At 41.7% G+C, this 15,329-nt stretch overlaps 1 protein-coding gene across 3 annotated transcripts in view; it reads right to left on the bottom strand.

Moving 5' to 3' along the window:
* Window positions 1–2,687: 2,687 nt before the first annotated feature.
* The window catches only part of dnah12.L (dynein, axonemal, heavy chain 12 L homeolog), a 95,077-nt gene continuing 82,435 nt past the window's right edge, over window positions 2,688–15,329 (bottom strand). For all 3 annotated transcript variants that reach the window (XM_018240378.2, XM_018240379.2, XM_018240377.2), the window contains 9 exons: window positions 14,892–15,029; window positions 14,519–14,752; window positions 13,303–13,491; window positions 11,695–11,798; window positions 10,325–10,529; window positions 9,358–9,495; window positions 6,349–6,440; window positions 6,133–6,200; window positions 2,688–3,500 (listed from right to left, as the gene is read on the bottom strand). In XM_018240378.2, coding sequence (XP_018095867.1) covers window positions 3,310–3,500; window positions 6,133–6,200; window positions 6,349–6,440; window positions 9,358–9,495; window positions 10,325–10,529; window positions 11,695–11,798; window positions 13,303–13,491; window positions 14,519–14,752; window positions 14,892–15,029 — 1,359 coding nt within the window. In that variant the 3' untranslated portion in view covers window positions 2,688–3,309. The remainder of the gene's footprint in view (window positions 3,501–6,132; window positions 6,201–6,348; window positions 6,441–9,357; window positions 9,496–10,324; window positions 10,530–11,694; window positions 11,799–13,302; window positions 13,492–14,518; window positions 14,753–14,891; window positions 15,030–15,329) is intronic.

Below are 15,329 nucleotides of genomic sequence, written 5' to 3'. Positions count from 1 at the left end.
AGTTCTTACTGACCCCTGAGTATGTAGTGTGTCTGTCTACATTTGTTGTATATTAGTGTTGTTGTGTGTTGTTGCCCCACATTCCCCCCATGCAGCACAGACTGGAGGTTCTTGGACTTTTAGGGTTCAAGACCCCTGGCACCCCAACATCAGGACTCCCTTAGATCAGTAAAGAATAGTAAGCAAGTGTTCCCACCAAATCTTGCCTTATTTGGCCTTCAGGATGGGAACCCCAACAGCTGATCCTCTAAGGGGGCAGCCGCACAGTTTGGGGGCCAAGGACTAAATGGAGACTGTCATTGAGAAGAAGAGGAAAACGTTGCTCCTGTAGACAAGTGGGTGGATTTCTGAGTCACTGTCCTGAGCCATTGGCAAGTCAAGGTCCAATGTGCAGCCTGCATGATGCTCCACTAGAGAGGCACAGGAGTATGGAACCATGGGTATATATAGTGCCCAGAGCAAGGGTATATAGTGCCCACACCTCAACTATAAGAAGCCGGACAATCAGGCATCATTGGTGGTTAAGGTTTCTTTGCAGAAGATCTACAGGCATGTGCTCAGCATTGGGTTTTGTTGGTCCTGTAATGCCATCTTGATTTACCTCCAACTGGACTGAACAGACTATCGTGCAAAGCAGCGTGTGACACCCACGTGTTGGTTTATATTCTAATAAGAGCAATTTGGAACCACTGCCACTTGTAATTCCTGCCCATCTTCTCTCTGTCAACTTAATCCCACTCAGTGTCCTGTTTGTCCTGATCTATCCAGGCATGTGCGGCCCTGTTAGTCTCATATTTCTCTCCTATTATTTCATAGGGCTGCACTTTGTGTGGCATTGCCCAAGCTGCATTTTATGTTACCAGTGAGTCTTTAAAGGGATTCTGTCATGATTTTTTTGATGTAGTTTTTATTTCTAAATGACACTGTTTACACTGCAAATAATTCAGTCTACAATATAAAATTTCATTCCTGAACCAGCAAGTGTATTTAGTTGTAATATTGGTGTGTAGGTGCATCTCAGCTCATTTTGCCTGGTCATGTGATTTCAGAAAGAGCCAGCACTTTAGGATGGAACTGCTTTCTGGCAGCCTGTTGTTTCTCCTACTCAATGTAACTGAATGTGTCTCAGTGGGACCTGGATTTTACTATTGAGTGTTGTTCTTAGATCTACCAGGCAGCTGTTATCTTGTGTTAGGGAGCTGTTATCTGGTTACCTTCCGATTGTTCTGTTGTCAGTAGGGATGCACCGAATCCACTATTTTGGATTCGGCCAAACCCCCGAATCCTTCACGAAGGATTCGGCCGAATACCGAACCTAATCCTAATTTGCATAAGCAAATAAGGGGTGGGAAGGGGAAAAGATTTTTTACTTCCTTGTTTTGTGACAAAAAGTCACACTATTTCCCTCTCCGCCCCTAATTTGCATATGCAAATTAGGATTCGGTTCGGCCGGACAGAAGGATTCGGCCGAATCCTGCTGAAAAAGGCTGCATCCTGGCCGAATCCCGAACCGAATCCTGGATTCAGTGCATCCCTAGTTGTTAGGCTGTTGGGGGAAAAGGGAGGGGGTGATATCAGTCCAACTTGCAGTACAGCAGTAAAGAGTGACTGAAGTTTATAAGAGCACAAGTCACATGACTGGGGGCACCTGGGAAACTGACAATATGTCTAGCCCCATGTCAGATTTCAAAATTAAATATAAAAAAATCTGTTTGCTCTTTTGAGAAATGGATTTCAGTGCAGAATTCTGCTGGAGCATTAACTGATGCCTTGGCATAGACACCATGAGTATATTAGGCCCCTCCCATTGCTAATGGACTCATCTCTAGAGCTGTATAATTCAGCATATGGCAACCACTGGGCTTGCACTCAAAGAAAGTAGATGCTGCCATTTTGTTTTTGCAACCGATATTACAGTTCTCCAAAACCTGCCATCAGAAACCCATTGGTCTTGGTAGAACTAGGATATTTGTCCTCTTTCTAACCCAGGAATAACCGAATCCACTAGAGTTTTACCTGCTCAGCACCTAAACTGGCTCCCCCTTTGTAATTATGAACTGGAGCAGGGTCTGGTGACATTACTTCCTGTTACATCACTTCCTGCGTCCCCTGCAGTCCAATTGTATCTTTTTATTTCTTCATTTAAGAACATTTTATAAAGAGAACCACTTTGGGTTAAAGGAGAAGGAAAGGTTAAAACTAAGTAAGCCTTATCAGAAAGGTCCATCTAAATATACCAGTAAACCCTCAAAGTAATGCTGCTCTGAGTCCTCTGTTAAAAGAAACAGCACATTTCTTTCCTTCTATTGTGTACTCATGGGCTTCTGTATCAGACTAACTGTTTTCAGCTTAAACCTCCAGGGCTAAGGCTTGAGCATGCTCAGTTTGTTCCTCCCCCCCCCTCCCTTCTCTACTGTATTCTGAGCCCAGAGCTATAAGTGAGCAGGGAGAGACTCAGGCAGGAAGTGATGTCACACCAAGCTAATATGGCAGCTCCCTAAACAAACAGAGAGTTTCTAGAGCTTTTTACTCAGGTATGGTAAAACATTCTACAGAATAAATATAGTGTTATATCTTGCACTATTGCAGCTAATCTATTGGCAATAAAATGCCTCCATAGCTTTCCTTCTCCTTTAAACAGATTGTCCATAATGTGCATTTACATTCAATACAAAGAGACGAAAAGCTGAACTTTGGAACAATTTATAAGACAGAACAAAACGGTTATGCTCACGTAGCTCTGATATATCTTGGCTCAATTTGGTTTCGGAAAAGGTCTGACCAATCATATCTGGGAGAAATAAATGGATCTCTTTACAGTTCCCTGTACAAGCAGATGTAACTTACCTACTGATATGCTTTTAAATAATCAGTGACTGGTGCGCCGAAATGACCATGGACCCCATTAGTGGTGTAATTCATCTCAAAAAGGAAACACTGCTGTTTGCTCTGCTGATGTGCCTATAAGGGAACCTGCCATGTATTAGACTTCATTAATAGAACAGTCCCTAAAACATCATATATATAATTTAAAGTAGGTCTGAATCTGAAGTTGGAATATTAAAGATCCTAACAAAGACGTGGAATGGTCCCAAATATATAAATTAAATCTGAATAAATAGAATGCTGTGAGATGAGATTGTGTACAAATGAAGATATACATGAGAGATGGCAAACTCCCAAACTGGTACCACCCAACGTGACGGAATAAAACGACGGACTAAGTACGTGCCCTGATTACGGGGCAAAGAGTTGCAGTTCAGCAGTATGAAGCAGGGGGTCCGCCAGTGATGTGAGGATGAGTGGCAGTTAGTCGTCCAGCTGACACAGGAGGGCAACTCCTCGCTTGATCCAGTGCTGGACGGGTTTATGGGTGGGCAACAACATGCCAATGACAAAGTTGGTGGAATGGCCGGTGGTGGAGAGGGTTCCCTTGCGCTCGCTGGTCTTGTAGAGGGGGCACATGTACGACTTTGACTTCTTAATGTCTGATCTTTTATCTTGAACAAACACAGATCATGTTATTAAGGTCATGTTACCCACAAGCAAGGGCACAGTTGGCTCATACATAAACTCTAATTAATTGCTGTGGGTTTAACAACCATCACTGGGCCCCCCACTACTTAGTGGACAGGGCCCCTCCCAGGTTCTTAAGCCTGAGCCAGCCCCTGGGATGGAGGCCACACCCTTGATCTGCCAAACACACCCCCAACCCCAGCCAATCCCTACCTCTTTTACAGCCCAAAATTCCAGATTGTTGTGTCTTTTTGGGTCTTTCCTTTCAGCGGGGCCCCTGACTAGACTGCCCCATATATGGAAATGGATGAGAATTGCCAAGACTGAACTGCTTTTCTCAACACCTATCCATGGGCAGATTAAAGCTGCCAATATCAGTTCTGTAGTTGTGCCCGTGTGTGGGGGCTCCCGCTGTTGGTGGGCATATCGGGGAAAGATCTGCTCTGGCAATCTCGCCAAACAAGCGAGTTGAGAGTCCTATTAGGTGTAATACCCAATATTAACCATTTGGTGGAAGACAGGCTGCACCAAGACGCTCTCACTTCTCCAGCTATTCCACCTCCAGAATTCGGCCAATCATTGTCTGACAATTTCACTCCCTTCAATAAAGAATACAGAGCAGCTCGCTGGATCTGACCCTCAGGTTGGGCCTTCAACCACAAGTGTAGACCTCCCTAGGAGTCAGCTGTTGGGTCACAACTGTTTAAAAACAATGTAAGGTCCATTTCATCTGATACCTGACATTATTGTTGAACACAACTCCCAGCAGCGCAAGGAGTAGACAAGGTATCACTGATGGTGATAGAACTGCTGTTTGGGTCTACTGTTGCCATCCAGCCTTACTGTTGACTTACTATTCCCGCTATCTCCCAACAACAACTGCTGTTCTGCAGAACCCTGGGCAGATTTCCTTAAATAACTCAGTGCCCATCAACTAGAAAACATTAGGGGGAATCTTCTGTAACTTTTTCATCTTTGGCTACAGATTGTCATTACAGTAAGAACCTGTGAGCCAGTGGCAATGCCAGCCTTGGTCTGGAATGTTCTTTGAATATTGCCAGGAATTCAGTGACTGTCCCACCCACTGTCAATGAACAGCTTCAATATGTACATTATGGTCTATTCAAGAGAAGCTGAGGACAGGATCACTTTACTGCAGTACAGCTGCTTGTTTGCACATATTAATAGATATGCACCCTAGTGTGGCCACCCACAGCCTCTGCATGGAACCAGCTAATATCCCCCTCAGAGAACTGTAACTGTCTGTGTCTTTTGGCAGACTGAATGCCAACAAATGCTTGTGCATCTTGCCATATATTGTCTATATATATATATGTCTATATATATATATATATATATGTCTATATATATATATATATATGTCTATATATATATATAGTGAATAAAGTACCCCCTTTTGTAAAATATAAGGATATTATAAGTTACCGAGGAGTTTCATGACCATATAAAAACACGAGGCCGAAGGCCGAGTGTTTTTATACAGGTCATGAAACTCCGAGGTAACTTTTAATATCCTCATATTTTGCAACTGGGGGTACTTTATTTATTATAATACACAAGTTTCGGTGAGTCATGTGACAGAAATGACATCAGAACTCACCGTTTATAAGGATATAATTTACAGGATATTCATGGCTTTTGTGTATTATATATATATAATACCCAAAGATGAGCTTCACTCACAAGACTTAAAAAAATAAAAAAAAATAATTATTTTTTAAGTCCTGTAAGTGCGGCTTCATACAGCATATATATTATGGGATGCACCAGATTCACTATTTTGGATTCGGCCGAACCTCCAAATCCTTCGCGAAAGATTCGTCTGAATACCGAACCGAATCCTAATTTGCATATGCAAATTAGGGTGTGGGAAGGGGAAAACATTTTTTACTTCCTTGTTTTGTTACAAAAAGTCACGTGATTTCCCTCCCCACCTCTAATTTGCATATGCAAATTATTAATTGACATATGCAAATTAGGTTGCAGTTTGGATTTCCCTAATTCCCATATATATATATATATATATAGGTATATATATATATCAGGTCTAGACTGAGAATTAAAATAGGCCCTGGCATTTCAGGTACACAGAGGCCCAATCAGCCCACATAGATGCCAGTTGCGCGTGTGCGTGTGCGTGTGCGTGTGCGTGTGCGTGTGTATAAATAATACACAAAAGCCATGAATATCCTGTAAATTATATCCTTATAAACGGTGAGTTCTGATGTCATTTCTGTCACATAACTCACTGAAACTTGTGTATTATAATAAATAAAGTACCTTCGGCCTCGTGTTTTTATATGGTCATGAAACTCCTCGGTAACTTATAATATCCTTATATTTTACAAGAGGGGGTACTTTATTCACTTTATTCACTTTTATTCACAAAACAACCGCACACCAATATAAAATCTTTGGCTTTTATGGGTCTCATATAATGCATTACCAATTCAAAAGGCAAACATTTTACTATATGGGTGTGCCGGTTTGTAGATTTGTGTATATCCAGTATATTTAGCTTGGATGTGCCTTATTAAACTACACCCTGCCCCCCAGTCCTGTTGCATTACTCTCCCCTCAGCCCTGGCTACTCACTTGGCTTTATCCAGATGACAGGCACAGCATCGAAGAGAAGTTTGGGCAGCTGTTCTCCGAGGACCCCACTAGTGAGATGAAATAAGAAAACACAGACCAATAAAGGAACGGGAAGTTAAACAGCAAAAAGCAAGAGTTTTTGTACATTTTCTACATTTTCTGTGACAAACCACCAAGTCTCCCAAAATGTCTGTTGTGCTGTTTGATATGACTGACCTCTGTCTGTCCCAGCGAGCTCCGTCCAGAAATAGCCCATTAATATAAACTCCATCTTCTGGGCATGAGTCTGCAGTGTCCGACGACAGAACCTGAAGCGAGATATCAGCCCGGGTCACATTCAGCGCCAGCTCTTTATTATAATAACTAATATATAATGTTACAGGACTAGAGCAATTGCCAGAGAGCTGACATTCTTCATGTGTAACCCTTTCATGCCCTGACTAAATATTACAGCACATAACACTACTGTATTAACTGTACATTGGAGAAAGATTGCTGTTAAAGGAACAGTCAAGTTAAATTTATAAAAATAATTAAAACCATATATATGTGCTATAAAATTTGTGTGCAGTAGTTACCCTTTAACCAGACTATATCTATAAGTATTTCTTCTTATTTGCTGTTTCCATAATGCTTGATATTTAAGCACAATGCCCTGTTCTAATCATTCAATGGATCCCGTTCATTATCAATGTAATTTCTCTTCTGACTCTCGCCAATGGCAAATATTTCATAACCTACAACCAGCCAATCATTGCGAATCTGTCAGTGGAGCCCCAAATTCAAAAGAGAGAGTCATTAAAGGGCAAGTCAGCCCCAAAATAACAATATGTCTAATAAAAGAAAACAAAATAATTCAAATCAACTTTCCAATGTACATTTATTACAAATTTTCAGTGCTTTTAAAGGGGTTATTCAACTTAAAAATGTAAACTGTTAGTATGATGTAGAGAGAGATATTCTGAAACAATTTACAATTGGTTTTCATTTTTTTATTTGTGGTTTTTGAGTTATTTAGTTTTTTTAATCAGCAGCTCTCCAGTTTGCAATTTCAGCCATCTGGTTACTAGGGTGCAAATTACCCTAGCAACCATGCACTGATTTGAATAAGAGACTGGAATATGAATAGGAGAGGCCTGAATAGAAAGATCAGTAATAAAAAGTAACAATAACAATACATTTGTAGCCTTACAGAGTATTTGTTTTTTTTAGAGGGGGTCAGTGACGACAATTTGAAAGTTGAAAAGAGTCAGAAGAAGAAGGCAAATAACCCAAAATGTTACATTTTAAATAATGAAGACTATAGCAAACTAAAAGTTACTATAAAGGTAAACCGCCCCTTTAAAAAACAGTTGCATTTTCTTAACTTCTGGTTATTACTTTTTAAACAATGTTACAAACGTTTTACTTCCCCAGCAGCGACAAGCAGGGTGCCCTAGGCAACCTGGCCGGCCACTTCACCCCCTCCATGAGGCATGTACGAGGGTGCCTGTGCGCCCGCAATGTGACGATACATTGTATCAACAGTCTGAACCAGCAGTGCAGAGAATAGAAAGGGACAGACACTGCTTTTAATAGCAATACATATACAAATAAATTAAAAAGCATAGAAAATGTGTAATGAACGTATACTGCAATGTTGCTTAGAATTATGTTTTCTTTTATTAGGCAGAAAATAATTTTTTTGTTGTTTAACATTCCCTTTAATGGAGGCGTTACCTTGAGATTATGTTCTGTGCATTGACATTAGGGACTGGACTACAGCTAAAAAATACACTTGCCATTCCTTGATGAGTTTACTTTTGAGAATACTGGATGGATAAGGGATGGCAAGTCATGGAAATAGGGTTGCCACCTCACCCCTTTAAAACCGAACACATATGGGGGCAAATTCACTAACAATCGTAGTTTCGCCAGGCGCAACTTCGCCGCGCTTCGCCACACTTCGCCGCACTTCGCCAGGCGTAGTTTCGCCAGCGCTCCGCAAATTCACTAAAATCCGAAGTTGCGCTCAGGGGTAGCATAAGGTTGCGAAGTTGCGCTAGCGTTGATTCGCTATGTAAAGCGAAGTTACGCTAGCGAAGACTAATTTGCATACGGCGCCAAATTCAAATTTCAATGGAGGAATACGTATCAGCACTACAAATGCCTAGAAAACCTTCAAATCTGCAAATAAAATTTTTATTTTGCCCTACACATGTGCCCCCTGTATAGGTAAGTTGCCATGAGTCAGGAAATGTAGGGGGGAAGGAGGGGAGCCCCAAAAATTTTTTCGATCTTTTTCAGCCTATCACCCATAATGTAGAAAACACACCAGCGTTTTTTGGGACTTAGAAAAATTTTTGACTTTTTTTGAAACAATCCCTATCTACTCTATTGCGCTTCGCCAGGTCTGAGGTGGCGAAGGAAGTCTAGCGTAAAAGGTAGCGTTCAGTACACTGCGCAAGTTAGTGAATTTGCGTAGTTTCGTTGCTAGCGAAGATTCGCCTGGCGTAAGGGTGCGAAGTAACACTAGCGAAACTACGCCAGCGTTCGTTAGTGAATTTGCGCAGTAACGAAAATGCCAAACGCTAGCGAATTAACGCTAGCGTTTGGCGCTTCGGCGCTTAGTGAATTTGCCCCATGGAATCCACAGCCTGCATGGCTAATTAGCAGTTCATTTAGATGCATGCTGCAGACTGAACTGAATTAGGGCTCTTACACACGGGTTATTTTTCTTGCGCTCCCCTGCGTTGCGCTTTCTTCCGTTCAGCCACAGGGGAGCGTAGGTTTAGACGCACTCAGTTATTGTTATTCAAGGGGGCTGTACTCACACAGACGTATGTATGCGCTGAACGCTGGTAAATTGCAACATGCTGCCTCCCACCTGCGTTTGGCGCTTACATACGTCTGTGTGAGTACAGCCCCCTTCACAATCTTCAAGTGCGTCTACTCCTGCGCTCCCTGCGGCTGAACGGAAGAAAATGCAACGCAGGAGAGTGCAAGAAAAACCGCCCGTGTGTAAGAGCCCTTATACGCAACCATGCATCATTCATCTAAATGAATTGCTAATTAGCCAAGCAGGCTGTGAATTCCATATGTGTTCAGTTTTAAAGGGGTGAGGTGGCAACCCAACATGAAAAGTCCATGCGACTGATAATCAGCCCATTGCATATAAAGCACATATGTATGTTTAAGTATATTTGTTTTACAAGGACCCAATCATAACGAGTAAGGGAACAGTACCTGAAATTCATATCCAATTAGGTCAATAGGAATGCGGTATTTTCGGGCGTAGTTCTGCATGGCTCCCGTTAGAAATGCTTGCGTGAAGAAGAAGCCAGATAACCAGAACACATTGGGCTTTCCAGAGTCAAACCAGTTCTAGAAAAACACATTCACGAGATATTAATTCAGCAAGAAACTTCATCACATTCAAATCTTAGCGTCAGAGGCTTCTGTGTGTGTGTAAATGCATCAGTGTATTGAATGTACCGCTAACATCCAACAACACAGGTTCTGATTGGATAAGGGCACTGCGGAAAGCTATCCTTTTTATTTCAAGGGCAGTCTCTAGGGTATGGGCGCAGGGGCAGCAGGAGAAGGCAAAAAGGTTCAGAGACAGAAGAGAAAATTCTAGATTTTACTTACTAAGAAAATATTTATTTTGAGTTTTCGCAGCATAACTTGTGCAAAATGTTACATCTCCTTTAACCCTATTTGTGCTGGGGATTTCTGATCTAATCCCGCCATGTTTTACCAGTAAATACAAGGACATAGAGATAGATCAAAGAGAACCCAGAAGTGTCAACATGATGGTAAATCTATGCCGGCACCATGAACTCTATGGCAGGTGCAGTCATGTTATGAGCTGTGATTCCCTAGTGATAACAATATGTAGTCTGTCTATCATCCTCATGAGGACAGAGCTGCAGATAAAGCTTAAACTGAATATTTTCATTGCTAACAGAGGTAATATGAAGTCTGCCAATAAGTCTTGCATAAGCCTTAAGGATACTGTATGTCAGCGAAATTGTGTTAGGCGTATTAATAGCCTCCCACATACCTCCCTGTTTTTATTAGCTTGCTTTTCACTGCAAGGCTTGACGACTCCGGCTATAATTAGCATTATACTGTCTCCTTAAGGAGGGCTCCGGTACCTGTATGGCCCAGTTCTTTGTAACGCATTCTCCTGAGCAATGTACTTCCTTACCTGTAAGAACTTGAGACGTGCCAGGAAGTCATTGACGTAACTGCCCAAAGGTTTAAGGCTCGGGTAGGAGCGCTTGGCCCACGTTTCTGGAACCTTCCCTACTATTAAGCTGCCAGACAGAGCTTCCAGTTCGGAGTCCATGACAACAAGACCTTTGATAGCTTTCTGCAGGTTCTGTAGTGTTGTCCTGATGGTTCTGGTTAAGCTGCAAAAAACAAAAAAAGGATGTGAACATTTAACTAACCCCTAAAAATGAATGTGGCTAAAAATACCATATTTTATATAGTGAACTTATTGCACAAGGCCAAAGTTTGAGCTTGTCAATAGCAGCAATGATCCAGGACTTCAAACTTGTCACAGGGGGTCACCATCTTGGAAAGTGTCTGTGACACTCACATGCTCAGTGGGCTCTGATTGGCTGTTGAGAAGCTAAGCTTAGGGCTCGTCACTAATTATCCAGCAGAAAATGAGCTTCCCTGGCTGTAATATAAGCTGATGCTACAGGACTGATTATTAGGGTAAGTTCACACAGGGTGTTTTGGGGAGATTTGGTCGTCTGGCGACTAATCGCCTCGTTTTTGCGGCGACCAATCTCTCTGAAGGAAACTTTGGGCGACTTTGAAAAACGAATCGCCCCGTGTGATTAGCGCCAGCGTTTATTCATTTTAGCCGGCGCAGGAACGGGTAAGGCATTTGGAGAGATTGGTCGCCACAAAAATGAAGCGATTAGTCGTCAGGCGACCAAATCTCCCCAAAACATCCTGTGTGAACTAACCCTTAAATTCTGATGCTAATTGCACTGGTTTCTGTGCTGCCATGTAGTAATTATGTGTATTAATTACTAATCAGCCTTATATTGTGACATTTCTATTCTATGTGTACTGTATATTGTGAGTGGGTCCCTAAGCTCAGTAAGTGACAGCAGCACAGAGCATGTGCAGTGAATCAGCAGAAAAGAAGTTGGGGAGCTACTGGGGCATCTTTGGAGACACAGATCTTTACTGCTAAAGGGCTGTGGTTGCCTTGGGCTGGTACAGAAGCACAAAACATCATGTACAACATTTCTACCTACTTCTTTAGTAAAGCATTAGTTCTCCTTTAAAACAAGCTAAACCAACTAGGTCTGGAGCCCCCTGGGTCACATGTGGCCCCCTAAAAGGTTTTTATATTAAATAACTTCACAGCCCACTTCATATGACATCACTGTTTTATGCTTATTTTGTTCCCCAAAAATGTGAAATAGTGGTCACCTGGCCCATGATATAGAACAGTGTAGGACAGTACTTGTTAGATAACTGCCGAGGCCCCCTGGAGATACAGGGATTGCTGGTAGGTAGTTGTGCAACTGCAGACAAGTATCCCACACTTACTTATTAAACCTCTCCATTTCCTGCACCAGAACAGTATTCATACTCTCCTCATAGCGCACGGGATACTTCTGGAGAGCTGCCTCGATATCAAAGTCTTTTGGCAACTGAAGAAAGAGAAAATAAAGTTAAGGATTATTTACTAGTTCCCTGTCATTTGCTATTGCTAAGTATTTTATATCTTATATAATTAAACGGCCCATTTTTTTATCTTTCCTAACTTCTCCCATCTCTTGTCCCGTTTCTGTGCTGAGCTTGTACTGATGTTACTGACAGTGAGCTGAATGGAGCATTAGCTTGTTATTTCTCTCTCCTCCTTTTTACAATATGCTGTAATGTTAGTTACAGCCAAAGGCAGTGTGTCCAGTAAAGAGTTAGAGAATAATGATGATTTGTGCAGGCTTTGCCACCACAAACGAAACCCAGTACCGTATATACTCGAGTATAAACCGTCCCGAGTATAAGCCGAGGTACCTAATTTTACCTCCAAAAACTGGGAAAGCTTATTGACTCGAGTATAAGCCTAGGGTGAGAAATGCAGCAGCTTCTGGTAAGTTTCTATCAAAAAATTGAGGGTTTCTGCTCCCATTGGAGGTGACTATTCTTGGATGCCGGCGACTATTCTTGGACGCCGGCAACTATTCTTAGGCGCCGGCGACCGTTTTTGCGCTTGACCCGAGTATAAGCCGAGTTTTTCAGCATATTTTGGGGGCTGAAAAACTCGGCTTATACTCGAGTATATACGGTATGTTTTCAGCATTCATATATATTCACACACGCGTATGTATTATTTCTCGGCCTTCGTCCTCATGTTTTTATATGGTCATGAAACTCCTCAGTAACTTATAATATCCTTATAATTTACAAGAGGGGTTATTTTATTCACTTTATAATACACACGCATATATATATATATCTTCTCTATATTCTCCCTTCTATTAGTAGCCTTGTCGTAACTGTCATCCTTCTTCCCTGGGTGGAGCTTATTCTCCACCAAAATGATGGCAAATATTAGCAGAAGCCAGCCAATCCCTGAATTTTCCCACCCCTGCAGGAGAGCTATGATTGGCTGAGCACAGAACCAGGAAGTAGAGTTGGTAAGCAGGAACAGAAAGCAGGTGAATACTGCAGGCAGCAATGACTCATCAAGCACCTTATCTTTGGAACTGTCAATGTTCAACAAGATCCGTGTATCCAAAAACTGAAACCCCAGAGCAGCACCTCTTCAAAGTATCATGCACCCTGATATGTGGCCAATGTACTTTAAGGGCAGAGACACACGGCGGGGTGGCACTCGGAACACTTTGTTTCCCGAATTGCCTGACGAGGAAACTTTGGGCGACTTAGGAAAACAAATCGATTCGAGTGCCATCCCGCCGGCGATTTCGATTCTAGCCAGCGGGAAGGCTTTTCAGGTAGATTAGTCGCCTGAAGAAGAGGCGATAAGTTGCCGGGCGACTAAATCTCCCCAAATCTTCCTGTGTGTCTCTGCCCTAAAAAGCCCATTAATACAAAAAAAATTTTTGTCACTTGGTTAATGAAAAAACAGTGTGACTTGTTCTGTCTGGGGCCAAGCAATAATTAGGTGATTATAGATTGTCTCTGCCTTACCTTGTTAAGTATATCATTTGCTATCTCATACAGAGTGTGATCACTGGTCCCGGTGGCCCCTCCTTGTCTGCCCCCTCCCTGGGTGAGGAGTAAAGACTCGAAGGTGGTTTTGGTTTGCTGCAGATCCTTTGATATATCCACATTTTCATGTAAACCAAAAACCTCTGGATGCTGACTGAATGGAAGTTTCTGCAAATAAGGAGAAAAAAGAAAAATGCATGAAGGGTTAAAAATACCATAAGGCCCCATGGGCATGTTAGAGATAAAGAATTAGAATGTATTTAGTGGGGACATAACTGTACACTACTTATGTACCAATCGCAATCCTCCATATGTTGCTGGATTGCATTTCCCAGCTTCACTCAAAATACTTTTGTTAGCGGCTGTTGTAGTTAAAGGGGAACTATCTTGAAAATGAAAGTTTAATATAAGCTTCCTCATACTGAAGTAAGAAACGTTCTAAATACAATCAATTGAATATTCTGTACCGTTTCTGAAATAATCAAGTTTATCTTCACTATTCCTCTCTCAGCATCTGTTTGTCTTCATTCTGTCTTTATGCAGCAGTTGGGTGTCAGATATTTATTGACAGTTAGATCAAATATATCTTATAGGGGGGCTCCTTTCCTAGCAGATGTATTAGAGCTCACTCAAATAACTGATTCCAGTACAAACAAAATCTAACAAAATAACTGCCTTTTGCACAAATTCTGCATGTAGAGAGACATGATGTCTGGTGATTTAAATAGAGTGAACTCTAATACATCTTCTAGGCAAAAGGAGCCCCCCTATAAGATATATTGGATCTAACTGTCAATGAATATCTGACACCCAACTGCTGCATGAAGAGAGAATAAAGAGAAACAGATGCTGAGAGAGGAACAGTGAATATGAACTTGATTATTTCAGAAACAGTACAGAATGTTCATTTGATTGTATTTACAAAGTTTCTTATTTCAGTATGATGAAGCTAATATTCAATTTTCATTTCCATGATAGTTCCCCTTTAAACAGATGTCCCTGTATATTTGTATTAACACATATGGTTAAGAGCTGCCATGTTGTTTCCCTTAGTACAGTATGAGGGTATAGCCAGCGCCATACTATTAGATCCCCAAATTCCTTGCAACCCCACCCATAGGCACAGCTGCTCCTTTCAGGTTTTCCACTGCTTTGTACAAGATTAAACATTCTAGTGTGTAAAATAATTGATCACCTTGATGAACTCAATGTAGTCCTCATATGAGCTTTTGGGGGGCACCTGGTAATTTCCGCTGGGAGAGAAGGCGTAACGGGGTTTTTCTATAATGTCGTTATTGTAGAAATCCGCGAGGGTGGTGAGTAGGAGGCGCCTGTCCCAGTCATCAGTCACACGGCCCCCATAGTTACACTCTCCGGTGAGATAAGAAATGGCTTCGAAAGGAACGGATTCATAATCATTGATAAACAGCTGAAATGATAAATATGAAATTGTTTAACGAGACACCCTGTACCCCGAAATAACACTTCTTCATTGTCTCCCAGTAGAGCACAGTCCAGATCTGTTTGGGTCTGATCCCCAAACATAACACAAAACAGAGAGCGATCACCTGCAGTTGGCGAATGCTGATTCGCAGGTCTGATTCGTTAAAACCGTAGGGAATGTTCCACCCAAGCGGCCCAAACTTTTTCCGTTCTTGGACCAGCGCATGGAAAAAACAGACTCCAAAAAGAAGTTTCTCCCAGATCTGTAGGGAAATAAACATTTAGCACCACATCCTGTAACCTAGAGATGAAAATACTGACTGAAAGAAGGAAACATACCCAAAAACCCAAAACATACCCAAAAACCTCAACTCTCTGCTCTTTTGTTTTTTTTTTAATGTGGTGCATTCACCCCAGTAACCACAATAACTATATGGGGGCTACCGTATTTATTGAAAGTTTTTACTACAGAGAAAACCCCTAAAAATCTCAGAACTTTATTGAACAGTACTGGCTGTGTGTGTAAAAAGGGAAAATGTGCCTTATACGGTATTTCTCCCAAT

This window comes from Xenopus laevis, chromosome 4L (genome assembly GCF_017654675.1).
Source record: "Xenopus laevis strain J_2021 chromosome 4L, Xenopus_laevis_v10.1, whole genome shotgun sequence".
Lineage (NCBI taxonomy): Eukaryota > Metazoa > Chordata > Amphibia > Anura > Pipidae > Xenopus > Xenopus laevis.
This window is presented reverse-complemented; position numbering and strand designations above follow the sequence as displayed.